The 27,325-nt window shown below is 44.0% G+C and overlaps 6 protein-coding genes across 6 annotated transcripts; 2 read left to right on the plus strand and 4 right to left on the minus strand.

The window, feature by feature from the left end:
• Positions 1-222: 222 nt before the first annotated feature.
• Positions 223-1,384, plus strand: LOC139761287 (cuticle protein 7-like). The gene is made up of 3 exons (XM_071685321.1): positions 223-249; positions 561-632; positions 822-1,384. Exons 1-3 carry the CDS (start codon positions 238-240, stop codon positions 1,107-1,109), a joined length of 372 nt encoding a protein of 123 aa, XP_071541422.1. The 5' UTR covers positions 223-237; the 3' UTR covers positions 1,110-1,384.
• A 2,815-nt stretch (positions 1,385-4,199) lies between these two features.
• LOC139761288 (cuticle protein 7-like) lies at positions 4,200-5,525 on the minus strand. Its single transcript, XM_071685322.1, has 3 exons — positions 5,487-5,525; positions 5,069-5,140; positions 4,200-4,879 (listed from the first exon to the last, which is right to left on the minus strand). The coding sequence occupies exons 1-3, from the start codon at positions 5,496-5,498 to the stop codon at positions 4,592-4,594; spliced, it is 372 nt and encodes a 123-aa protein (XP_071541423.1). The 5' UTR covers positions 5,499-5,525; the 3' UTR covers positions 4,200-4,591.
• Positions 5,526-11,939: 6,414 nt separating this feature from the next.
• On the plus strand, positions 11,940-13,236 carry LOC139761289 (cuticle protein 7-like). The gene is made up of 3 exons (XM_071685323.1): positions 11,940-11,978; positions 12,290-12,361; positions 12,551-13,236. The coding sequence occupies exons 1-3, from the start codon at positions 11,967-11,969 to the stop codon at positions 12,836-12,838; spliced, it is 372 nt and encodes a 123-aa protein (XP_071541424.1). The 5' UTR covers positions 11,940-11,966; the 3' UTR covers positions 12,839-13,236.
• Positions 13,237-17,515: 4,279 nt separating this feature from the next.
• LOC139761223 (larval cuticle protein A3A-like) lies at positions 17,516-19,027 on the minus strand. The gene is made up of 3 exons (XM_071685265.1): positions 18,983-19,027; positions 18,034-18,126; positions 17,516-17,844 (listed from the first exon to the last, which is right to left on the minus strand). The coding sequence occupies exons 1-3, from the start codon at positions 19,025-19,027 to the stop codon at positions 17,560-17,562; spliced, it is 423 nt and encodes a 140-aa protein (XP_071541366.1). The 3' UTR covers positions 17,516-17,559.
• Positions 19,028-20,475: 1,448 nt separating this feature from the next.
• LOC139761290 (cuticle protein 21-like) lies at positions 20,476-21,713 on the minus strand. Its single transcript, XM_071685325.1, has 3 exons — positions 21,629-21,713; positions 21,244-21,315; positions 20,476-21,054 (listed from the first exon to the last, which is right to left on the minus strand). Exons 1-3 carry the CDS (start codon positions 21,638-21,640, stop codon positions 20,770-20,772), a joined length of 369 nt encoding a protein of 122 aa, XP_071541426.1. The 5' UTR covers positions 21,641-21,713; the 3' UTR covers positions 20,476-20,769.
• Positions 21,714-23,493: 1,780 nt separating this feature from the next.
• Positions 23,494-25,225, minus strand: LOC139761291 (uncharacterized). The gene is made up of 3 exons (XM_071685326.1): positions 25,148-25,225; positions 24,728-24,802; positions 23,494-24,193 (listed from the first exon to the last, which is right to left on the minus strand). The coding sequence occupies exons 1-3, from the start codon at positions 25,157-25,159 to the stop codon at positions 23,816-23,818; spliced, it is 465 nt and encodes a 154-aa protein (XP_071541427.1). The 5' UTR covers positions 25,160-25,225; the 3' UTR covers positions 23,494-23,815.
• Between the last annotated feature and the right edge of the window lie 2,100 nt (positions 25,226-27,325).

Raw genomic sequence — 27,325 nt, forward strand, 5'->3', positions numbered from 1 at the left:
TAAATTTTGTTTTGTAAGTGTGCGACGTCAAATGTCGCACTCTCACTCTCTTTAGTTTCCTGTCGAAAGTGACGACAGTATGTAGGTCATAAGGACTTCTCTCGGGGTGGGTTTATGACCTTTGTATCATACATGAAGACCGGTGGAAAAACCTGTCCTGTTGGTTGTACGCGTCCAGGTATATATAGCGCCAGCAAGCCAGGTTACCAGCATCAAAGCTGTGATCGCTTCTGCACCATGAACATGAAGGTAAGCGGCTCTGGCAACACCTGACTCTACCTGGTCATATCTTCCCTTGTACCTGTGTCACACACTGAGAGACAATTTAGTATTGGATGTGAACATGTTCATTGCTGAGTATCATCTTATGAACTTGTTGACCGTCTAAATCAGTCTCTTTCATCACTAGGTCTAATAATTCAATTACGAAATATATTCCACATAAGATTAATGATGTATATATATACCAATGGAAAGTGTTACGTGAAATAGACATATAATCCCAAATGACATCATTAATGCTGGGAATTATCGTGTAATTTGACCGTGTTGTTTTGCAGGTACTTTTCCTGGTGGGTCTAGCGGCCGTGGTTGCCACAGAGAAGGTCCCCACATCCTATTCCGCCCCCCAGGTAGGCCGCTCATGTACACTCTTACTGACTGCTCTGTTGTTCTGTACATCTGGTATAGAGTCTCGAACACATGTTGGAATACCATAAGGAATACAGAATTATTGCTAATATGTCCGTTGCTTTATCTATATTCTCCATTATGGTTGTAGATTTTGAATCATTCATCATGGGATTCAATTGTATTTCCAGCCTATTCGATACGACTCATCTGAGGAGATTGTGCCTCCCAGTTATGGCTTCGACTGGGCTGTGCAAGACGGCGATTCAGGCAACTCCTACGGCCAACAGGAGACCCGAGACCACGACCACACCCAAGGGTCGTACACTGTACAGCTTCCTGACGGTCGTCTGCAGAGGGTGACTTACTACGTGGACGGTGACTCAGGCTTCGTGGCCGAAGTCTCCTACGAGGGCGAGGCCAGGTACCCTGAGTCTCGCGAGTACCAGCCACCCCAGACCCAGTACAGTTCCCCCTAAGGCAGATGGTTCTGTAGAGGGTTCTGTGCGCGTCCCACTAAACCAAGGCGGCCACAATGTCTCTACTGCTTACCCAGGGACGCCCCTCCTCCTAGAAGAAACGGAGAAAAACGTCAATGTCTTCCGATGGGCATGAAATATGTGTTTCTGGTTCTCTGTCTTGTTATGTTATTGATAATTTCCCTTCATTCATCGCTTCAAATTCCTCTGCCATATTTACTGTCACTGACCGTCAGGCATTGTAAATATTTTACGTAATTAAATAATCTTATGCAGTTTACTCTTTACACTTGCCCTTGGTGTAAACACTCGTAACATACTTCTCACTATGTTATACATTAAAAAAAAGTCTAGATATGTTTCTATGATCTAGATTTTATCAGTTATACAATCTATCACGGAGAAATCATGTCAGAAAATGAAAAAATAATTTCCTATTAACTGACAGGGCCTATCACTCAACCAGCTCAGGTCCAATATCCGTGTTAAAATTACCATCCGCCTCGTAGCATCCTTTACTTTTGTTTTTAAAAAGCCCTCCTCTTCATCCTCGCAATCTCGAGCTGTGATTAACCACTGTTATAAACGTTAAACGACCAATTTGGTCGGGTGATGAGCGGCCATTGGCTGAAAAGGAGATGGGAGGCGTCGCCAAAAGACTGTTTTGCTCGAGTTTAGACGTGAGATGTGAGTGTTGGTGCGCAGGGGTGGAAAATACGTCGGAAAACGCATTATCGGATGAATATATCGATTTATACATATGAGTAACGCTACATTAAGTGACGAGAAAGTGAAGTATTGTATAGAAAGAACATAACGAGTGTGTGGGTGGTTAAAAATGACTGTTTAAGTTTAGGCTTGGATCCACAAGTATGGCGGTGCATTATTGAAGGTAAGCAATCATATGTTTTTTATGCTTTTTTTTATACCCATTTTTTCGGTTTAGAGGCTGATGCTTGTGCACACATTTTACGAATAGTTTCGATTATTCCAGGCTGACCCACCTACATGCAGGACCAGACTATTATCATTTTACACTTCATAATTGTGACGTCTGGGCAATACGCGAATATATTGTTAACCTTCAACCTCAACCGTAAATTATTCCATTATTTTAACGATTTCTCCCGTTGTTTCATCACTTAGGATCTCTTGAATGTACATGTGATACCTGGAAATACTAAAATAACCAATTTAGTTTCTCGTCAGCCTGATTCCTCCGTCCATAGTGTCAAAATGCATTGCATCTAATGCAGTGCATCCAGCATTTGTGTGTGCATTTTGATCATGTCAGCTTGTAGACATTTCATCACCTTGCCACATATAAGGTAGTTCTTGAGCAGCTAAATTTGATTTTGGGTTATAAAGCTGATTACAGCAGTGACCCATTAAATAACAGACAATAATATGCCACTTTGATTATTCACGTTAAATTTATTGGCGATAGCTTACGGGGTCGATGTTAACTTCATAAACCTATATTATATTCATATTCAGACCTTTCACTTCGACCTATTCTCGTTATTTTTCGTTATATTGGACACAATCCATGTCGCTAAATTTGGTAACAAATGATAAATTGTTTACGCGCAACAACATAGGATTTGCCTATCAACATGTCGAGAGTTCGACCCGCCTCAGAACTGTGGCAAGTTGGGAATTTAATATTGACGCGTAGTTGCTTGTGCCTCATTATTGACTTTCCTATTTATCTGTCATAATGAAGAACATGCAGATTATGGTATATTGAAATAAATACGGTTGTACTTCAATGCGGATTTCTTGTTATTAAAGTTTGTGGTTATTATAGTTTGGGTTGAGGGCAAGCCTAGCCTGGGCGCATAACGGCAGGTGTTGAAGAGCTTTTTGTGAACCATCATTTGACGTTGAATTGTAAACCATTTGGAGAACTACCACTTACTAGACCATTCTCGATATGATTTTCGATAAAATCACTCATGTATGACACATCTGCTTGATTTATTTTATGATATAATTAACATTTATTGCGGAAGTAAAGAAAGCATTCGATTAAGACCCGTATATCAAAGATTACTAGGAAAATCAAGTCACACAGCACTGGTGGGACAGTATTTCAGTAAATAGAAAGTTGATTGACTGGCCATAAAGTCGTGATTGATAGTCAAGCCATAGAATGGTTAGACTGAACTTGGGACCGGTTCTCTGTCTCATATGTATTAATCATGATGGTTCAGAACCGTGTTTGTTAATCGGGGCCAGTGGTTCATAATCATCTCGTTGACCAATCACAGTCCTCTGGTTCACAGTGATGTTAACCAGGCCATTGATTCATGACCGTCATTACATTCTTATATATCTTAATGGCGTTTGGCCACGCGAACTGGTTCATGTGATGGATTGCTGACCCAGTATAAAAAGAAGAATAACTGCTGGGTCACAAGACACTAGGAATAATGAAGAGTTGATGGGTTGCCTTGTTTAGGCACCAAGTCATAAACATCAGTCAGTTTCATGAATAAATGTTTCATGGTCGTTGGTAAAATGGAAAAGATCCATGTTGGTGGTTGGAGAGAGATAATGAATGTAAGCGAAGCAAATGTTGGAGATGGAAGGTTGGTTGGTCGTATTGGTTGGTGTCCTGGGGTGTTGGTTGGTGTCCTGGGGTGTTGGTTGGTGTCCTGCGGTGTTGGTTGGTGTCCTGCGGTGTTGGTTGGTGTCCTGCGGTGTGGTTGGTGTCCTGCGGTGTTGGTTGGTGTCCTGCGGTGTTGGTTGGTGTCCTGCGGTGTTGGTTGGTGTCCTGCGGTGTAGCCATTATAATCAGGGATGGTGGAGCTAAATAAGCCTAGCAGGATTTTTGATGAACGTATCTTGTAAAAGACTTATTCATGTCTGTTTTGAATACGTTAGCAATACCGGTTGTCATCGACCTACCAAAACTTAAAGAAAATTACAGGTAGATTACTTAATGGTTCTGTTTCCCTATATCGAAATGGTCATTTGATGGTCCCTAACCATCTCAGCTAACATAAAAGAGAACAGTACTGCTCACTTGTCTGACAGACGTATGTGATAAGATGTTGCATGATAAATAATGAGATCATCAACATAGCTGTGCATGAGTTTAATAAACAACGTAGTACATAACGGATGAACAGTTAACATCTGCATGTCGCATCATGATATATGATAAGATGGGAAGAACTGAATAACAGAAGACATGTCACCTGTATGTGAATGGACGAGAGAGAGAGAGAGAGAGAGAGAGAGAGAGAGAGAGAGAGAGAGAGAGAGAGAGAGAGAGAGAGAATCCAGGAACACCCGCCATTAGCCTGGTCATCACAGGTATATACAAGAACATTAGGTGCCAGGTTTGGTAACAGTGATGGAAGTGGCCATCAGGTGTGTGTGGGTGGAGGGGCGTCCCTGGGTAAGCAGTGGAGACATTGTGGCCGCCTTGGTTTAGTGGGACGCGCACAGAACCCTCTACAGAACCATCTGCCTTAGGGGGAACTGTACTGGGTCTGGGGTGGCTGGTACTCGCGAGACTCAGGGTACCTGGCCTCGCCCTCGTAAGTGACTTCGGCCACGAAGCCTGAGTCACCGTCCACGTAGTAAGTCACCCTCTGCAGACGACCGTCAGGAAGCTGTACAGTGTACGACCCTTGGATGTTGTATTCTTCTCGGGCCTCCTGGTGGTCGAAAGCGTTGCCTGAATCGCCGTCTTGCACAGTCCAGTCGTAGCCATAGTTGCTGGGCACAAGCTCCTCAGATGAGTCGTATCGAATAGGCTGGAAGTACAGTTGAATCCCATGATGAATTACCCAAAATCTACAACCATAATGGAGAATATAGATAAAGCAGCGGACATATTAGCAATAATTCTGTATTCCTTATGGTATTCCAACATGTGTTCGAGACTCTATACCAGATGTACAGAACAACAGAGCAGTCAGTAAGAGTGTACATGAGCGGCCTACCTGGGGGGCGGAATAGGATGTGGGGACCTTCTCTGTGGCAACCACGGCCGCTAGACCCACCAGGAAAAGTACCTGCAAAACAAGTCGGTCATGGGATTGCAAAACAACACGGTCATGGGATTAACATCATCCATAACTGAGCCGAACTATGGATAGTGAAATCCCTATCTGGCTGAATTACAGTTCGTTTCAGGTATGAAATATTCTGTAGCATTCTTCTGTCTGACATTTCCTGGTTCTTCATCCCATATTAAACGAAATGAATTTTTCTTCAGGTATGAACATTTGAGCAGCAAGCGCTCGTAATATATCCTCTTGGATACAAGATCAAATCAAATACGAATCGAAACAGTCATCTACCAGTGATGCAAAGTGTATATCTGACCAGGTAGAGTCAGGTGTTGCCAGAGCCGCTTACCTTCATGTTCATGGTGCAGAAGCGATCACAGCTTTGATGCTGGTAACCTGGCTGCTCACCTATTTATACCTGGACGCCTAAGCGCTACAGACAAGTTTTTTTTTCTTTTTTTTCTCCACCAATACACGTGTTTGCTACTAAGTTCATAAACCCCACCCAGAGAAGATCTCAATGTGAAGACTGTCACTTTCGACAGGACAATATCCATATCCCTCACTTGTTCTGTCTTCCTTCCCCAAACATCTGCTTCCCTTGTAGCGTTAGACACGTTCGCTTCACTGCCTTTGTTGATGAGTTTGTAAAGGCAGACTTTCCCTCCGCAAGCTTCATCTATATCAGCTATTTCCCAGGCTCGTCCTATGAACTCTCGCTTCGTATTTATATTTAATCTTTATTTTATTTATTTTTCGTATGCCTCCAGGAATTCTATCGTTTTTCTAAATTTTCACTGATTCTTCTGATGTCCCCATTTTTGTATTAGGTATATATACCATCCTTTTTAACCCACTCGGACTTTCTACACTACACCCCTTGTCCTCCATTAGTTAATTTTTTGTAGGAGATGCAGTATTTCCTTGTGAGTTCGTTCCCTCCTCAAACAGCCGTCTTAAATCGTCATATCACCTTCCCATGCACACACAAATCGGTCCACAGATAGTGTTGCACACGACCATGGCGACCAGTGCTTTCTTAAAGCCATCTTCACATGACCCGAACCTAACCTTGAACTCTTTCGAACCATCTCAACTTCTCGCTCAACTCGACATCTCGGGTTCATCGTCTCATTCCACATCGTTCCTGTTGTTAATCTTTAGCGGTTATACCCTCCCATCCCCCCTGTCCATATTCCTGGTTCTGCACCACCTACAGCAGAAGAGTAAACAGATTATTACTACTGCCTTATGGTCTGACTGACGGCCACCCAGCCCTCGTTTTTCCTAGACCAGAGATCATGCAAGCTACCAAGTCACATTCCCATTTTCTACCAGAGGCGTAACGATTTTATTTTTTTGCCGATCGCATCATTCCTCATGCCCGGGGCATCCATTGACAACCCCCTTGCCCTCTGATGTACGCAGTCCATATATATATATATATATATATATATATATATATATATATATATATATATATATATATATATATATATATATATTATCCCTGGGGATAGGGGAGAAAGAATACTTCCCACGCATTCCTCACGTGTCGTAGATGGCGACTACAGGGGACGGGAGCGGGGGGCTAGAAACCCTCCCTTCCTTGTATTTTAACTTTCCAAACGGGGAAACAAGGAGTCACGCGGGGAGTGCTTATCCTCCTCGAAGGCTCAGATTGGGGTGTCTAAATGTGTGTGGATGTAACCAAGATGAAAAAAAAAAAAAAAGGAGAGATAGGTAGTGTGTTTGAGGAAAGGAACCTGGATGTTTTGGCTCTAAGCGAAACGAAGCTCAAGAGTAAAGGGGAAGAGTGGTTTGGGAATGTCTTGGGAGTAAAGTTAGGGGTTAGTGAGAGGACAAGAGCAAGGGAAGGAGTAGCACTACTCCTGAAACAGGAGTGGTGGGAGTATGTGATAGAATGTAAGAAAGTAAACTCTAGATTGATGTGGGTAAAACTGAAAGTGGATGGAGAGAGATGGGTGATTATTGATGCATATGCACCTGGGCATGAGAAGAAAGATCATGAGAGGCAAGTGTTTTGGGAACAGCTGAGTGAGTGTGTTAGTAGTTTTAATGCACGAGACCGAGTTATAGCGATGGGTGATTTGAATGCAAAGGTGAGTAATGTGGCAGTTGAGGGAATAATTGGTGTACATGTGGTGTTCAATGTTGTAAATGGAAATGGTGAAGAGCTTGTAGATTTGTGTTCTGAAAAAGGACTGGTAATTGGGAATACCTTGTTTAAAAGAGAGATATACATAAGTATACGTATGTAATTAGGAGAGATGGCCAGAGAGCGTTATTGGATTTTGTGTTAATTGATAAACGTGCGAAAGAGAGACTTTTGGATGTTAATGTGCTATGAAATGCAACTGGAGGGATGTATGATCATTATCTTGTGGAGGCGAAGGTGAAGATTTGTAGAGGTTTTCAGAAAAGAAGAGAGATTGTCGGGGTGAAGAGAGTGGTGAGAGTAAGTGAGCTTGGGAGGGAGACTTGTGTGAGGAAGTACCAGGAGAGACTGCGTACAGAATGGAAAAAGGTGAGAGCAAAGGATGTAAGGAGAGTGGGGCAGGAATGGGATGTATTTAGAGAAGCAGTGATGGCTTGCGCAAAAGATGCTAGTGGCATGAGAAACTTGGGAGGTGGGCAGATTAGAAAGGGTAGTGAGTGGTGGGATGAAGAAGTAAGATTATCAGTGAAAGAGAAGAGAGAAGCATTTGGACGATTTTTGCAGGGAAATAATACAAATGAGTGGGAGATGTATAAAAGAAAGAGGCAGAAGGTCAAGAGAAAGATGCAAGAGGTGAAAAAGAGGGCAAATGAGAGTTGGGGTGAGAGAGTATCATTAAATTTTAGGGAGATTAAAAAGATGTTTTGGAAGGAGGTAAATAAAGTGCGTAAGACAAGAGAACAAATGGGAGCATCGGTGAAGGGGGCTAATGGGGAGGTGATAACAAGCAGTGGTGATGTGAGAAGGAGATGGAGTGAGTATTTTGAGGGTTTGGTGAATGTGTTAGATGATAAAGTGGCTGATATAGGGTGTTTGGGTCGAGGTGGTGTGCGAAGCGAGAGGGTTAGGGAGAATGATTTGATAAACGGAGAAGAGGTAGTAAAAGCTTTGTGGAAGATGAAAGCTGGCAAGGCAGCGGGTTTGGATGGTATTGCAGTGAAATTTATTAAAAAAGAGGATGACTGTGTTGTTGACTAGTTGGTAAGGATGTTTAATGTATGTATGACTCATGGTAAGGTGCCTGAGGATTGGCGGAATGCATGCATAGTGCCATTGTACATAGGCAAAGGGAAAAAAGGTGAGTGTTCAAATTACAGAGGTATAAGTTTGTTGAGTATTCCTGGGAAATTATATAGGAGGGTATTGATTGAGAAGGTGAAGGCATGCACAGAGCATCAGATTGGGGAAGAGCAGTGTGGTTTCAGAAGTGGTAGAGGATGTGTGGATCAGGTGTTTGCTTTGAAGAATGTATGTGAGAAATACTTAGAAAAGCAAATGGATTTGTATGTAGCATTCATGGATCTGGAGAAGGCATATGATAGAGTTGATAGAGATGCTCTGTGGAAGGTATTAAGAATATATGGTGTGGGAGGCAAGTTGCTAGAAGCAGTGAAAAGTTTTTATCGAGGATGTAAGGCATGTGTACGAGTAGGAAGAGAGGAAAGTGATTGGTTCTCAGTGAATGCCAGTTTGCGGCGTGATGTCTCCATGGTTGTTTAGTTTGTTTATGGATGGGGTTGTTAGGGAGGTGAATGCAAGAGTTTTGGAGAGGGGCAAGTATGCAGTCTGTTGTGGATGAGAGAGCTTGGGAAGGGAGTCAGTTGTTGTTCGCTGATGATACATCGCTGGTGGATGATTCGGATGAGAAACTGCAGAAGCTGGTGACTGAGTTTGGTAACGTGTGTAAAAGAAGAAAGCGAAGAGTAAAAGTGAATAAGAGCAAGGTTATTAGGTACAGTAGGGTTGAGGGACAAGTCAATTGGGAGGTAAGTTTGAATGGAAAAAAGTGGAGGAAGTGAAGTGTTTAAGATATCTGGGAGTGGATTTGGCAGCGGATGGAACCATAGAAGAGGAAGTGAGTCACAGGGTGGGGGAGGGGGCGAAAGTTCTGGGAGTTTTGGAAAATGTGTGGAAGGCGAGAACATTATCTCGGAAAGCAAAAATGGGTATGTTTGAAGGAATAGTGGTTCCAGCAATGTTATATTGTTGCAAGGCGTGGACTATAGATAGAGTTGTGCGGAGGAGGTTGGATGTGTTGGAAATGAGATGTTTGAGGACAATATGTGGTGTGAGGTGGTTTGATCGAGTAAGTGATGAAAGGGTAAGAGAGATGTGTGGTAATAAAAAGAGTGTGGTTGAGAGAGCAGAAGAGGGTGTTTTGAAATGGTTCTGTCACATGGAGAGAATGGGTGAGGAAAGGTTGACAAAGAGGATATATGTGTCAGAGATGGAGGGAACGAGGAGAAGTGGGAGACCAAATTGGAGGTGGAAAGATGGAGTGAAAAAGATTTTGAGCGATCGGGACCTAAACATGCAGGAGGGTGAGAGGCGTGCAAGGAATAGAATGAATTGAAATGATGTGGGACACTGGGGTCGACGTGCTGTCAGTGGATTGCACCAGGGCTTGTGAAGTGTCTAGGGTAAACCATGGAAAGTTTTATGGGGCCTGGATGTGGAAAGGGAGCTGTGGTTTTGGTGCATTATACATGACAGCTAGAGACTGAGTGTGAACGAATGTGGCATTTGTTGTCTTTTCCTAGCGCTACCTCGCGCACATGCGGGGGGAGAGGGTTGTCATTTCATGTGTGGCGGGGTGGCGACGGAAATGAATAAAAGGCAGCAAGTATGAATTATGTACATGTGTATATATGTATATGTTTGTGTATGTACATATATGTATATGTTGAAATGTATAGGTATGTATATGTGCGTGTGTGGACGTGTATGTATATGCATGTGTATGTGGGTGGGTTGGGCCATTCTTTCGTCTGTTTCCTTGCCCTACCTCGCTAACGCGGGAGAGCGACAAAGTATAATGAATAAATAAAATATATCATCCTTGGGGATAGGGGAGAAAGAATACTTCCCACGTATTCCCTGCGTGTCGTAGGCGACTAAAAGAAAGAACAGAAAAGGGGGCCACGTGAGGATATTCCCTCAAAGGCCCAGTCCTCTTTTCTTAACGCTACCTCGCTAACGCGGGAAATGGCAAATAGTATATATATATATATATATATATATATATATATATATATATATATATATATATATATATATATATATATATATTATTTTTTTTTTTTCATACTATTCGCCATTTCCCGCGTCAGCGAGGTAGCGTTAAGAACAAAGGACTGGGCCTGTGAGGGAATATCCTCACCTGGCCCCCTTCTCTGTTCCTTCTTTTGGAAAATTAAAAAAAAAAAAAAAGAGAGGGGAGGATTTCCAACCACCCGCTCCCTCCCCTTTTAGTCGTCTTCTACGACACGCAGGGAATACGTGGGAAGTATTCTTTCTCCCCTATCCCCAGGGATATTCACCACTGTTATATACATCATGGGGTCTTTCCCAGACTCACCTTTTACCCACCCATCCATTCTCTAGCAAACTCATTTACTCAAGTCACCCACCATGTGCCAGTTTTCTCTTGAGGGCGGGATCCGAACCCTCCTCGCCCTCTAACATTACGCGGCACATCATGCAACCATTACTCGCATTCTTAACCTCTCACACTTGAACTTCACTGGTCAGCTCGTCTCGCTGACACACTTACAATTAATCCGCCTCGTTTTTTCTTTCACTCTGAGAAGTCATACTCGATTCACTCTGGTCGCATCTTGCTTGTCTGAAATCCTGCAGCCTTCAACCATTCCCCAATCCCCTTCCTCCCCCATTCAAATCCAACCCAATTTTACTCTCTATAAATCGTTGTCAATGGGAATATTTGATATTGATTTTGGAATTGAGCAAAAAAAGGTGTGTGTGGTAACCAAAAATAGAAATAAGTTCTTCAATATACTTATCACAAACTATATATATATATATATATATATATATATATATATATATATATATATATATGTTGGAAAGGATCACAGTTTTGCGCGTGATCAAGATATTCCTATGAGTCCACGGGGAAAATGAAACACGGTAGTTCCCAAGTGCACTTTCGTGTAATAATCACATCATCAGGGGAGACACAAGAGAGAAATATAAGTCAGTTGACATAAATCGAAGACACGAAGCTAGGACGTCATTTGGTAAACATGTTTACCAAATGGCGTCTTAGCTTCGTCTCTTCGATGTATATCAATTGACTTATATTTCTCTCTTGTGTCTCCCCTGATGATGTGATTATTACACGAAAGTGCTTGGGAACTTATCGTGTTTCATTTTCCCCGTGGACTCATAGGAATATATATATATATATATATATATATATATATATATATATATATATATATATATATATATATATATATATATATATATATATATATATATATATATATATTATATATTATGCAAGACAGCGATAACATCGTAGTTATGCAAATATTCGTCTTGTGCACGTACATGTGTACAACATGAGACGTTGCGGTACGAATTTCTTCATTTCCAAGGAAAAAGTGACACTTTACTGTTGAACACGTATTCACAGGGTTGGGTCTACTATTGTATCATACATGTAGACTGATGAGATGGCGGGGAGGGAAGGGGGGGAACCTGTCCTGCAGCGGTGTACTCGTCCAGGTATAAATAGGTGAGCAGCCAGGTTACCAGCATCAAAGCTGTGATCGCTTCTGCACCATGAACATGAAGGTAAGTGGCTCTGGCAACACCTGGCTCGACCTGGTCTGAAATAGACCTAATTTTACGCTACTGTAAAGGTCTCTGTCTCGATCTGTCTTTGATGTGAACTTTTTACATGCAAGAAAATATATTTCGAGTGTGTTTTGCTGAAATATTCACAATGAAGACAGTTTTACCTCAAGATATTATACGGGTTCACCTGAAACGAACTGTAATTCAGCCAGATAGGGATTTCACTATCCACAGTTCGGCTCAGTTATGGATGATGTTAATCCCATGACCGTGTTGTTTTGCAATCCCATGACCGTCTTGTTTTGCAGGTACTTTTCCTGGTGGGTCTAGCGGCCGTGGTTGCCGCAGAGAAGGTCCCCACATCCTATTCCGCCCCCCAGGTAGGCCGCTCATGTACACTCTTACTGACTGCTCTGTTGTTCTGTACATCTGGTATAGAGTCTCGAACACATGTTGGAATACCATAAGGAATACAGAATTATTGCTAATATGTCCGTTGCTTTATCTATATTCTCCATTATGGTTGTAGATTTTGGGTAATTCATCATGGGATTCAACTGTACTTCCAGCCTATTCGATACGACTCATCTGAGGAGCTTGTGCCCAGCAACTATGGCTACGACTGGACTGTGCAAGACGGCGAATCAGGCAACGCTTTCGACCACAAGGAGGCCCGAGAAGAATACAACATCCAAGGGTCGTACACTGTACAGCTTCCCGACGGTCGTCTGCAGAGGGTGACTTACTACGTGGACGGTGACTCAGGCTTCGTGGCCGAAGTCACTTACGAGGGCGAGGCCAGGTACCCTGAGTCTCGCGAGTACCAGCCACCCCAGACCCAGTACAGTTCCCCCTAAGGCAGATGGTTCTGTAGAGGGTTCTGTGCGCGTCCCACTAAACCAAGGCGGCCACAATGTCTCCACTGCTTACCCAGGGACGCCCCTCCACCCACACACACCTGATGGCCACTTCCATCACTGTTACCAAACCTGGCACCTAATGTCTACAGGAAAACAACGTTCCTTCTGTAATTATGATAATCTGGACCGTTGTATATACCTGTGATAACCTGGCTAATGGCAGGTGTTCCTGGATCTATCTCTCTCTCTCTCTCTGTCGTCCATTCTCATAAAGGTGACATGTCTTCTGTCATTCAGTTCTTCCCATTTAGAAATATATCATGATCGACCATTCAGATGTTAACTGTTAATCCTATATAGAGTAATATTGGTAATAAATTCATGCACGACTCTAATATGTCTGTTTTTTTGAGGCTCCTCACCTCTCACTTGCACCATAAATGCTGGATTGCATTACAGTTGTTAGTCTCTCTCTCTCTCTCTCTCTCTCTCTCTCTCTCTCTCTCTCTCTCTCTCTCTCTCTCTCTCTCTCTCTCTCTCTCTCTCTCTCTCTCTCTCTCTCTCTCTCTCCTCCGTGTGTTAGCAACTTACCCAACACAACTGCACGCTTGGACATCTCTCTCTCTCTCTCTCTCTCTCTCTCTCTCTCTCTCTCTCTCTCTCTCTCTCTCTCTCTCTCTCTCTCTCTCTCTCTCTCTCTCTCTCTCTCACTCTTTAGTGTCCACAATGAACATTCCTCTCTGAGAAAACACTGCCGAAACAATGACTCATCTGCTTTGGACTGAACATTGTCAAGTACCCATGGTGATAGAGACAGAACCCTTCCCTCCCCTCCCAGACGTGAGAGCAGTACTCCATACAAGGACAAAACAGTCCATGGTATATAGTGGAACACCTTCTCAGAAAAGGAGTTGTTCGGATGCGATTGACGAGAAGGAGCAAAGTCCCGTAATGGATATATTTCTCCCCAAAGAACTCATGATTTCCTTTTTGTAATGTTGCTGGAGCTGTGGGAAAACAGCCCTAACGTTATGTATAAAGTTTGATAGACGCCGGACAAGTCCTTCTGCTATTGTGATGTTGATTCAGATACCTTTATAAAGTATTGGCACCTGATGATGAGGTGGGTTGTCGCTACGAAACATGTCGTGCCACTTGTATAGACAAATTACATGTTAGATAGAATGATATGACCTCCTACTGAAGTGCGATTTCACCTTCATGTATCCATTTTTTTTGTGGACTGCTGTAGAATTGCCTCACCCTCACCCGACATTCAAGCCTTATAACTTACTTGGTCACACACACACACACACACACACACACACACACATTTATACAATAAGGACAAAGGAATCAAAGTTATCACTGAAATGACAAGAGGGGGGGAGAAGTGAATCTGTTATTCTAATGTTTCTGGGAATAGCATCTGAATGTAACAGATTCTGAGTTATGGGGTGGAACTCCTTGTGTGTCATCTTCTTTAGTCACATAAGAGTTACTGTTATGACTGAGGATTACAACAATCCCCGAGCTTGATAACCGGGACGACATAGTAATATTGACCACAGCAAAATGCTGGATAGTAGCTTAATAGTGGGACCTCTGGTTCATCATCGTGTCGTTGACCAGACCTCTGGTTCATCATCGTGTCGTTGACCAGACCTCTGGTTCATCATCGTGTCGTTGACCAGACCTCTGGTTCATCATCGTGTCGTTGACCAGACCTCTGGTTCATCATCGTGTCGTTGACCAGACCTCTGGTTCATCATCGTGTCGTTGACCAGACCTCTGGTTCATGATCCTGTCGTTGACCAGACCTCTGGTTCACGATCTTGTCATTGACCCGACCCCTGGTTCATAATCACGTCGTTGACCAGACCCCTGGTTCATAATCATCTCGTTGACCACATCTCTGGTTCACTTGATCTGTATAGGTTACCTTCTTCATCTCTGATCATCTGGGATGAACAAAACAATGTATGGAATCAATACGTTTATGATTTTCAATCTTCGCTTCTCTGTGAAGATTTCCTTCGTTAGAATGTATTTTTCTTTTAAACATTTAATGTCCTCATCTTCCCAGTGCATCGTTCGTTGACGTATTTATGTCAGTTATTACAATGGCCACATCAGCGGTAAGTGGATTCATATATATATATATATATTTTTTTTTTTCCATAGATTGATCCACATGAATTATGAACTGCAAAGGTGGGACAACACACATCCATGTGTGAGCACAAAATTTTTCATCCATTTTGTCGCAGTTTACTTTGATGTCGAAATAACTGTATCTCATTTGTCTTTTATAATTGATTTTAAATCCATTTCAATAACTATGTTTCATTTTTTTTGTTCTTTTTGCTTGGGATTCAGTCAAATGCTCTCTATAGTCACAGCCCTTCTTCGGCATCATTTCCGTGTGTGTGTGTGTCATGCCAGGGTGTCAGACGACGGGTTTATGATATCGTCAGCCTACCCTCGTCCCTAGTGAGCGAGTCCTTAGCTCTCGATAAAGAAGACTTTTTGGGTAGAGGAGAGTCAAAGGATCGAACCTATGTTACGTCAGTGAAGGCAAGGCATCGGACCAATATTTTGCTTTTCCTCGCCAACGTCTTTCGTCATTTGTCGTCATCATCTGATAGCGTCGCGTTCCGGTTTTGAAGTCAAGTAATTTAGTTCAAATAAAGATTTTGAAATCGGGGGAAAGATCTGAGTTATCAGGCCATTGAAACTGACAGTCGGAGGATCTGTTCTACATTATTAACTAACACACTCAGACGAACTTGGGGCTTTAACTTCTGCAAGCTCTAACTAATAACAGTTTACCGTATCATAATCGCCTGTTAAGTTCTGGAAGTCATAACAAGAAAGGCTCACTTGTGATCTCAACGACTGAGCAGTGTGGGAGGAGGAGGAGGGGGTCTAAAGATAACAGACAGCTTTAGAGTAAACAGTTATCATTTTCAAGATCACAAGTACTGGACATATTGACAGTGCTTGAGAGACAGTTAACTCCCACAGACGCGAGACAGGGCCAAGAGACAGACGACCACAAGAGACGTGAGACTTAAGAAATGGGGACACAGAAAGCCTTGGCTCGAACTGTGTGTGTGTGTGTGTGTCATGCCAGGGTGTCAGACGACGGGTTTATGATATCGTCAGCCTACCCTCGTCCCTAGTGAGCGAGTCCTTAGCTCTCGATAAAGAAGACTTTTTGGGTAGAGGAGAGTCAAAGGATCGAACCTATGTTACGTCAGTGAAGGCAAGGCATCGGACCAATATTTTGCTTTTCCTCGCCAACGTCTTTCGTCATTTGTCGTCATCATCTGATAGCGTCGCGTTCCGGTTTTGAAGTCAAGTAATTTAGTTCAAATAAAGATTTTGAAATCGGGGGAAAGACCTGAGTTATCAGGCCATTGAAACTGACAGTCGGAGGATCTGTTCTACATTATTAACTAACACACTCAGACGAACTTGGGGCTTTAACTTCTGCAAGCTCTAACTAATAACAGTTTACCGTATCATAATCGCCTGTTAAGTTCTGGAAGTCATAACAAGAAAGGCTCACTTGTGATCTCAACGACTGAGCAGTGTGGGAGGAGGAGGAGGGGGTCTAAAGATAACAGACAGCTTTAGAGTAAACAGTTATCATTTTCAAGATCACAAGTACTGGACATATTGACAGTGCTTGAGAGACAGTTAACTCCCACAGACGCGAGACAGGGCCAAGAGACAGACGACCACAAGAGACGTGAGACTTAAGAAATGGGGACACAGAAAGCCTTGGCTCGAACTGTGTGTGTGTGTGTCATGCCAGGGTGTCAGACGACGGGTTTATGATATCGTCAGCCTACCCTCGTCCCTAGTGAGCGAGTCCTTAGCTCTCGATAAAGAAGACTTTTTGGGTAGAGGAGAGTCAAAGGATCGAACCTATGTTACGTCAGTGAAGGCAAGGCATCGGACCAATATTTTGCTTTTCCTCGCCAACGTCTTTCGTCATTTGTCGTCATCATCTGATAGCGTCGCGTTCCGGTTTTGAAGTCAAGTAATTTAGTTCAAATAAAGATTTTGAAATCGGGGGAAAGACCTGAGTTATCAGGCCATTGAAACTGACAGTCGGAGGATCTGTTCTACATTATTAACTAACACACTCAGACGAACTTGGGGCTTTAACTTCTGCAAGCTCTAACTAATAACAGTTTACCGTATCATAATCGCCTGTTAAGTTCTGGAAGTCATAACAAGAAAGGCTCACTTGTGATCTCAACGACTGAGCAGTGTGGGAGGAGGAGGAGGGGGTCTAAAGATAACAGACAGCTTTAGAGTAAACAGTTATCATTTTCAAGATCACAAGTACTGGACATATTGACAGTGCTTGAGAGACAGTTAACTCCCACAGACGCGAGACAGGGCCAAGAGACAGACGACCACAAGAGACGTGAGACTTAAGAAATGGGGACACAGAAAGCCTTGGCTCGAACTGTGTGTGTGTGTGTGTGTGTGTGTGTGTGTGTGTGTGTGTGTGTGTGTGTGTGTGTCATGCCAGGGTGTCAGACGACCCCCCCCCCCCCCCCCCCCCCCCCCCCCCCCCCCCCCCCCCCCCCCCCCCCCCCCCCCCCCCCCCCCCCCCCCCCCCCCTGGTTATCGTTGGAGACATTGTGGCGCCTTGGTTTAGTGGGACGCGCACAGAACCCTCTACAGAACCATCTGCCTTAGGGAGACCTGTACTGGGTCTGGGGTGGCTGGTACTCGCGTGACTCAGGGTACCTGGCCTCGCCCTCGTAGGAGACTTCGGCCACGAAGCCTGAGTCACCGTCCACGTAGTAAGTCACCCTCTGCAGACGACCGTCAGGAAGCTGTACGGTATACGACCCTTGGGTGTGGTCGTGGTCTCGGGTCTCCTGTTGGCCGTAGGAGTTGCCTGAATCGCCGTCTTGCACAGCCCAGTCGAAGCCATAACTGGGAGGCACAATCTCCTCAGATGAGACATATCGAGGCTGGAAATACAATTGAATCCCATGATGAATGATTCAAAATCTACAACCATAATGGAGAATATAGATAAAGCAACGGACATATTAGCAATAATTCTGTATTCCTTATGGTATTCCAACATGTGTTCGAGACTCTATACCAGATGTACAGAACAACAGAGCAGTCAGTAAGAGTGTACATGAGCGGCCTACCTGGGGGGCGGAATAGGATGTGGGGACCTTCTCTGTGGCAACCACGGCCGCTAGACCCACCAGGAAAAGTACCTGCAAAACAAGTCGGTCAAATTACACGATAATTCCCAGCATTAATGATGTCCTTTGGGATTATATGTCTATTTCACGTAACACTTTCAATTGGTATATATATACATCATTAATCTTATGTGGAATATATTTCGTAATTGAATTATTAGACCTAGTGATGAAAGAGATTGTTTTAGACGGTCAACAAGTTCATAAGATGATACTCAGCAATGAACATGTTCACATCCAATACCAAATTGTCTCTCAGTGTGTGACACAGGTACAAGGGAAGATATGACCAGGTAGAGCCAGGTGTTGCCAGAGCCGCTTACCTTCATGTCATGGTGCAGAAGCGATCACAGCTTTGATGCTGGTAACCTGGCTTGCTGGCGCTATATATACCTGGACGCGTACAACCAACAGGACAGGTTTTTCCACCGGTCTTCATGTATGATACAAAGGTCATAAACCCCACCTGAGGGAAGTCCTTGCAATTTGTATACCTTTACTTTTAACTGGAGGCCAAGTCATAGCGAGGAACCTGTGTTAACACCACACACACACACACCACACACACACACACCACACACACACACATTTATACAATAAGGACAAAGGAATCAAAGTTATCACTGAAATGACAAGAGGGGGGGAGAAGTGAAGCTGTTATTCTAGTGTTTCTGGGAATAGCATCTGAATGTAACAGATTCTGAGTTATGGGGTGGAACTCCTTGTGTGTCATCTTCTTTAGTCACATAAGAGTTACTGTTATGACTGAGGGTTACAACAATCCCCGAGCTTCATAACCGGGACGACATAGTAATATTGACCACAGCAAAATGCTGGATAGTAGCTTAATAGTGGGACCTCTGGTTCATCATCGTGTCGTTGACCAGACCTCTGGTTCATCATCGTGTCGTTGACCAGACCTCTGGTTCATCATCGTGTCGTTGACCAGACCCCTGGTTCACGATCTTGTCATTGACCCGACCCCTGGTTCATAATCACGTCGTTGACCAGACCTCTGGTTCATCATCGTGTCGTTGACCAGACCTCTGGTTCATGATCCTGTCGTTGACCAGACCCCTGGTTCATCATCGTGTCGTTGACCAGACCTCTGGTTCATCATCGTGTCGTTGACCAGACCTCTGGTTCACGATCTTGTCATTGACCCGACCCCTGGTTCATAATCACGTCGTTGACCAGACCCCTGGTTCATAATCATCTCGTTGACCACATCTCTGGTTCACTTGATCTGTATAGGTTACCTTCTTCATCTCTGATCATCTGGGATGAACAAAACAATGTATGGAATCAATACGTTTATGATTTTCAATCTTCGCTTCTCTGTGAAGATTTCCTTCGTTAGAATGTATTTTTCTTTTAAACATTTAATGTCCTCATCTTCCCAGTGCATCGTTCGTTGACGTATTTATGTCAGTTATTACAATGGCCACATCAGCGGTAAGTGGAGACGTACTTAAACTTTCTTAATGAATTTATATATATTTTTTTTTCCATAGATTGATCCACATGAATTATGAACTGCAAAGGTGGGACAACACACATCCATGTGTGAGCACAAAATTTTTCATCCATTTTGTCGCAGTTTACTTTGATGTCGAAATAACTGTATCTCATTTGTCTTTTATAATTGATTTTAAATCCATTTCAATAACTATGTTTCATTTTTTTTGTTCTTTTTGCTTGGGATTCAGTCAAATGCTCTCTGTAGTCACAGCCCTTCTTCGGCATCATTTCCGTAGCAAAAACAAATTGCGTTTGAGCCCATGTTGTTGATATTCTAATCTCTTAAGTTTCTAATCAAATCTTTATCTTGGAAAATCCTGAATACATCCGAACACATTCAGTGAAAGGAGATTCCCAGGGATGTATATCACTTACGTTCACATCATCGTTGGCCGTATTGGTTTGGAAGTATGGAGAGGATGAGTGTGGAGAGGTTGACGAAAGAGGATCCCTGTGGCATCAATGGAAGATGACAAGGAGAATGGGCGGAGGTGGCGAGATAGGATGGAACTTGTTCTTGATGGATATAAACAATTATATAATAAGTCTATATTGGTTATATGATAATTGTATCATAAGTTTCCTTGCATATTAGTCTTATAATAGTATTAAGGATGGGTTACTTCCTTTGCTAAAAACTCTATCTTGTACCACAAGTAATGTAACTCAAAGCAGTTGCCTCCACACATTAGGATTTCCATACAACCTTTCAGTAGCTGCTATTGTAACCCGTAAAATCAAGTGTATGGAAACGTATCCAGCTGTTTGTTATATGAACTTCGATACGTTTTGAAGTGAGAGGTATTTTGTGAGTTGTGTTTACACCTGTGGTTAAGTTGTGGTTATGTTAAAAGACTGAACTACATCATATGGTGATTTAATTACTTAAAAGATATATACAATGCCTGACGGTCACTTTGTCAATAGATGTGGACAGACGTTCAGCGATGAGGGAAGGACCGAACTCCGGAAACTCGCTCCTACCCCATCGGAAATCAGCGTTGGCCATTTAATCTTGGATCCTTTGAACGAGGAGTTATGTAACAGCAGGAAGTGGGTTGTGGGTGCGGCGGCGTCCCTGGGTTATCGTTGGAGACATTGTGGCCGCCTTGGTTTAGTGGGACGCGCACAGAACCCTCTACAGAACCATCTGCCTTAGGGAGACCTGTACTGGGTCTGGGGTGGCTGGTACTCGCGAGACTCAGGGTACCTGGCCTCGCCCTCGTAGGAGACTTCGGCCACGAAGCCTGAGTCACCGTCCACGTAGTAAGTCACCCTCTGCAGACGACCGTCGGGAAGCTGTACAGTGTACGACCCTTGGGTGTGGTCGTGGTCTCGGGTCTCCTGTTGGCCGTAGGAGTTGCCTGAATCGCCGTCTTGCACAGCCCAGTCGAAGCCATAACTGGGAGGCACAATCTCCTCAGATGAGACATATCGAGGCTGGAAATACAATTGAATCCCATGATGAATGATTCAAAATCTACAACCATAATGGAGAATATAGATAAAGCAACGGACATATTAGCAATAATTCTGTATTCCTTATGGTATTCCAACATGTGTTCGAGACTCTATACCAGATGTACAGAACAACAGAGCAGTCAGTAAGAGTGTACATGAGCGGCCTACCTGGGGGGCGGAATAGGATGTGGGGACCTTCTCTGTGGCAACCACGGCCGCTAGACCCACCAGGAAAAGTACCTGCAAAACAAGTCGGTCAAATTACACGATAATTCCCAGCATTAATGATGTCATTTGGGATTATATGTCTATTTCACGTAACACTTTCCATTGGTATATATATATACATCATTAATCTTATGTGGAATATATTTCGTAATTGAATTATTAGACCTAGTGATGAAAGAGATTGTTTTAGACGGTCAACAAGTTCATAAGATGATACTCAGCAATGAACATGTTCACATCCAATACCAAATTGTCTCTCAGTGTGTGACACAGGTACAAGGGAAGATATGACCAGGTAGAGCCAGGTGTTGCCAGAGCCGCTTACCTTCATGTTCATGGTGCAGAAGCGATCACAGCTTTGATGCTGGTAACCTGGCTTGCTGGCGCTATATATACCTGGACGCGTACAACCAACAGGACAGGTTTTTCCACCGGTCTTCATGTATGATACAAAGGTCATAAACCCCACCTGAGGAAAGTCCTTGCAATTTGTATACCTTTACTTTTAACTGGAGGCCAAGTCATAGCGAGGAACCTGTGTTAACACCACACACACACACACACACACACACACACACACACACACACACACACACACACACACACACACACATGGGCCTCCGTGGTGCAATGTTTGACGTTGCTCGTCATGATTCAACACAGATCCGTCAGGAGTCGGGACCATTAAATTGGAGTCGTGGGCATGGTAGTCGGCCCACACATAACTCAGGTGTTCATCCTCCATTTGGGGCTGGTCTCTACATAGTTACCTGGCTTAGGTTAGGGTGTATTTATATGTATACAAGTAAAAGACATGGTACATATATACAAGAGACAAGGCAACACGAGTGTAGAACTCTCCTCACACACACACATACGATTTATTATATGACTGTCAATAATCCCATTTGTAGACTATATCTCGAATTCAAATATATATAAAAACATTTTAGATTGCTTGTCAGTCTTCGGGAAAGTGGCTCTGTTGCTTATAGTCAACTTGTAAACAAGAAACCCACGTTCAAGGGTAAGGATAGAGGGTAATGTGGCGTATATACAGAGACAGTGTTTATGTAGAGCCGAGAAGGTTGGTTAGTCTCCTTGCCTCTCAACCAAGGACATTTTCTGTGTTATTGTTATGATATCGTCAGCCTACCCTCGTCCCTAGTGAGCGAGTCCTTAGCTCTCGATAAAGAAGACGTTTTGGGTAGAGGAGAGTCAAAGGATCGAACCTATGTTACGTCAGTGAAGGCAAGGCATCGGACCAATATTTTGCTTTTCCTCGCCAACGTCTTTCGTCATTTGTCGTCATCATCTGATAGCGTCGCGTTCCGGTTTTGAAGTCAAGTAATTTAGTTCAAATAAAGATTTTGAAATCGGGGGAAAGACCTGAGTTATCAGGCCATTGAAACTGACAGTCGGAGGATCTGTTCTACATTATTAACTAACACACTCAGACGAACTTGGGGCTTTAACTTCTGCAAGCTCTAACTAATAACAGTTTACCGTATCATAATCGCCTGTTAAGTTCTGGAAGTCATAACAAGAAAGGCTCACTTGTGATCTCAACGACTGAGCAGTGTGGGAGGAGGAGGAGGGGGTCTAAAGATAACAGACAGCTTTAGAGTAAACAGTTATCATTTTCAAGATCACAAGTACTGGACATATTGACAGTGCTTGAGAGACAGTTAACTCCCACAGACGCGAGACAGGGCCAAGAGACAGACGACCACAAGAGACGTGAGACTTAAGAAATGGGGACACAGAAAGCCTTGGCTCGAACTGTGTGTGTGTGTGTGTGTCATGCCAGGGTGTCAGACGACGGGTTTATGATATCGTCAGCCACGCGAGAGATGCCCTGAGGGCACAGAACAGTGATAAGAGGAGAGGAATAACAGTTCTGTTTCCACGGGTTGATATATACGACTTACTTAGCTCTTTCCCCTTCTTGCAAGCCTTACTGATTCTGTCCAACGACTGCATAAGGAGACGAAGACAGATTTGGCCTCATACATTACCTCGCATGGATCTCTCTCTCTCTCTCTCTCTCTCTCTCTCTCTCTCTCTCTCTCTCTCTCTCTCTCTCTCTCTCTCTCTCGTCTTTTTTTTTCGGAGAAGAAAAAAAAGAACATTGATTTCGAAAAGGAATGCGTCTGCCCAGTCTTCCGGGGGAGTAATTAAACGCGTGTCCTGCATTGCTTCTAAAATCTATTTGTCAATAAATATATCCCTACATACAATAAGTTATGTACAGAAAGAAATGATATTCTTACATTCTAATCGGTAGAATATGGACTCCCAGTTGGTTTGCCGATACTGCAAATCATGACTGAGGTCCCAATATGGGCACTTAAGTGGAGGACACACGGGTTACTAGGGGTAGCCGTATGATGTCCTCGGGGGTGTACACGGTTACTAGGGGTGACCGTATGATGGTGTGGGTGAGAGGGAGGTGTACACGATTACTGGGGGGTAACCGTGGGATGACCTGGGTGGGAGTAGGCGTACACGGTTACTGTGGGTAGCCGTATGACCTGGATGGTGGGGGCGGGGCGTACACGGGAGCCTCATGTGACTCAGACTCCGAGGAGTACCGTGGGGCACTGTACTCACGAGACTCGGAGGACTCCGGGTACTGGGCCTCGCCCTCGTAGGTCACCTCGGCCACGTAGCCTGAGTCCCCGTCCACGTAGTAGGTCACCTTCTGCAGGCGGGTGTCCGGCAGCTGCACGTAATACGACCCTTGGGTATCGTCTTCGTCCCGGGCCTCTTGGTGGTTGAAGTCGTTGCCAGTGTAGTGGTCCTTCACGGCCCAGGTGAAGTCGTACTTGGGTGGCTCCGATTCGTCCGATTCGTATGATTCGTACGATTCGTCCGACTCATCAGACTCCTGATGGAGGAGGTAAGTTAAGGGGTCACTAGTGCATTGAGGAAGCATAATGCTTCATCTACGGTTACTGGCTGTAGTGATGACACATTAACCTACAGCCACTGGCTGTAGTGATGATACAGTAACCTACAGTCACTAGCTATAGTGACGACACATTAGCCTACAGTTACTGGCTGTAGTGATGATATAATAACCTTGTCACTGGCTGTAGTGATGACACATTAACCTACAGTCACTGGCTGTAGTGATGATAGAGTAACCTACAGTCACTGGCTGTAGTAATGATATAGTAACCTACAGTCACTGGCTATAGTGACGACACATGAGCGTACAGTTACTGGCTGTAGTGATGATATAGTAACCTACTGTCACTGGCTTGTAGTGATGATATAGTAACCTACTGTCACTGGCTATAGTGACGACACATTAGTCTACAGTTACTGGCTGTAGTGATGATAGAGTGAAACCTACAGTCACTGGCTATAGCGATGACGTAGGGTGAGTGTTCTTGGACTTCGAGTGAAATATACTCACATGGGGAGCTCCGTAAGAGTAAGACGGCAGCCTCTCTGCCGCAGCCGCGACGACCAAACCCAGCAGGAGGAGAACCTATGGAATGGAGAATCTCCTCTTATTCCCTGGCCATTATGACGCCCTCACTTGTAATGGAAAGACGTCTGCAGATATCTATACCCAGGTTCAACTTTGACTTCTTATGGCAAATGCTGTTTGTTGTTTCAGGACGAAGATACTCTGATATCAGGCGTTTTATTAAGGTAATATAGGCGAATTCAGTCTTTTTTTGAGTTAAGATTACCTTATAGATTCCATTTAAGAATTCAACAAAATCCTATCACGGCGTGGACCCTCCTGTCTTTGATACAGGATCAGAGTCTACTCCATTCCCTATGTATAGCTTCGACACCGTCGTGAACCTGTTGCCACAATACCTACCTTGGTGTTCATAGTGGTGGCTACGTTGAGAGTCGACTGTGGTTGGCGTTATCGGCTCTTCCATTATATAGCAGACCCTCTATGACGTCAGTGGGCAGCTTTTTGCTCACTTCTAGGGTCCATAGTAAAAAGTTTTGAGCATCACGCCCGTTTCCTTTCTCCGTGTCTGCCCGGGCCATATACCCAACTGGTACTTTCCACACACGACCCTGAGGTGGTATGAGTTCTTGATGCATCCATTTGCCGAGTCTGCACTGCACTCGCATCAAAGGTCTATTAACGTGAATCACCCACAAGCCATCGATATTCAAAGCCATACACAAATCAAGACGGTGAAGCTCATTGTCGACAGAATCATAAGGTACAGTATCCCCACAGCTGACCTTGCTGGGACGCCCTTGGGAAGGTCACTGATCCACACACCTACTACAGGAGCTGGGGGTCTGCTATGACGGCCCCAGGGGAGGTCAGTGATACACATACACACCCACTATAGGAGATGGAGTCTCCTATGACAGCCCCAGGGGAGGTCAGTGACACACACACACACACACACCCACTACAGGAGATGGAGTCTGCTATGACAGCCCCAGGGGAGGTCAGTGACACACACACACACCAACTACAGGAGATGGAGCCTGCTATGACGGCCCCAGGGGAGGTCAGTGATACACATACACCTGTTACAGATAGCCGGACAGTCATCTTGTGCAACATAGGTTGGTCTAGAATAAACTCCGTCAGTCTCTCGTGTTCCTTCACCACCAGCGTCTGGGATCTCCACTCGATGAAGATATTTACATATAGGGAGGTGGTCTAGAACTCCAAGAAGTCAACCTTCCTCTATCAATTGCCCAGAGTAAACCAGAGATGTTACGTCTATATACACACAACGTGTGCCATTAGTCGTGGAGACAGAGTTGATCATGTCCTATCGTTCAGTCACAACGCGCGCGCGCACACACACACACACACACACACACACACACACACACACACACACACACACACACTAATTTCCTGACAGGCATCGAAGGCACTGAAGGATCCAGACAAAAAAAAACCCACATTTGCTGGAAGTTACGCAAGCAACTGGAAACGGAGTTCGGTGAGGGACCTTAGAGAGAGTCAGCTGGCATTCATGGCTCTCTCTCTCTCTCTCTCTCTCTCTCTCTCTCTCTCTCTCTCTCTCTCTCTCTCTCTCTCTCTCTCTCTCTCTCTCTCTCCCATACGACACGACCTGTTTGGAAGGCCACGTCACTAATGGTAATCGAGGGTATGACCTCTCAAGTCTGTAATGACCTGACCTCAAATGACCTCTCCAACTGTGCCAAGAACAAGATGCGAGACTGGCCGGTTTGTGGGAGACTCTGGTGCGGGCAACAACGTGAGATTTTGGAGTAGTCTCATGAAAACTGGAGGCGATGACAACAGTAATGAGTAATAGATCAACGAACCGAGTTACTGGGGTGTTTTGTCCACCATGGAAGAGAGAAGAGTAGTGGGCAGAGGCATAGAGGAAGTGTGTTGACATACGACATAGCCCTTACCTGATCCACTCGCCAGGTATTACCACATCAGTAAGCAATGTAGGGATGATTAGCTTTCTGGTATACAACTGTAGCACAACGAGGAATAAATACAATCATCCATCTCTACTGAATCTCAAAAATAACATTTTGAAACACTTCGGTTTTTCTTTGAGGACATAAACCACGAAAATTCAACCATCTTTAACCGTCCATCTCTACTGGTTCCCCAAAACCATCTTAAAACACTTCGGTTTTTCTTTGAGGACATAAACCACGAAAATTCAACCGTTCATCTTTACTGGTCCACCCCAAAAACATCTTAAAACACTTCGGTTTTTCTTTGAGGACATAAACCACGAAAATTCAACCATCCATCTCTACTGGTCCACCCCAAAAACATCTTAAAACACTTCGGTTTTTCTTTGAGGACACAAACCACGACAAAGTTTTTTATACTCTAGGATGTAGGTTGGGTCTGGGTCACAGACAGGTCACCCATCCTACGATAATGATGGTCGTGTAGCCTTACAAGCGACCTCTCGACACGGCGACGTCGCGCCGGGGTTCGAACCACGAAACACAAGACTGTTTGTAGCCTACTTTCCAACAGCCAAACCATTACCTCAGTCGCTAAATCCCACCATTT

This window comes from Panulirus ornatus, chromosome 39 (assembly GCF_036320965.1).
Source record: "Panulirus ornatus isolate Po-2019 chromosome 39, ASM3632096v1, whole genome shotgun sequence".
In the NCBI taxonomy this organism is placed as follows: Eukaryota; Metazoa; Arthropoda; class Malacostraca; order Decapoda; family Palinuridae; genus Panulirus; species Panulirus ornatus.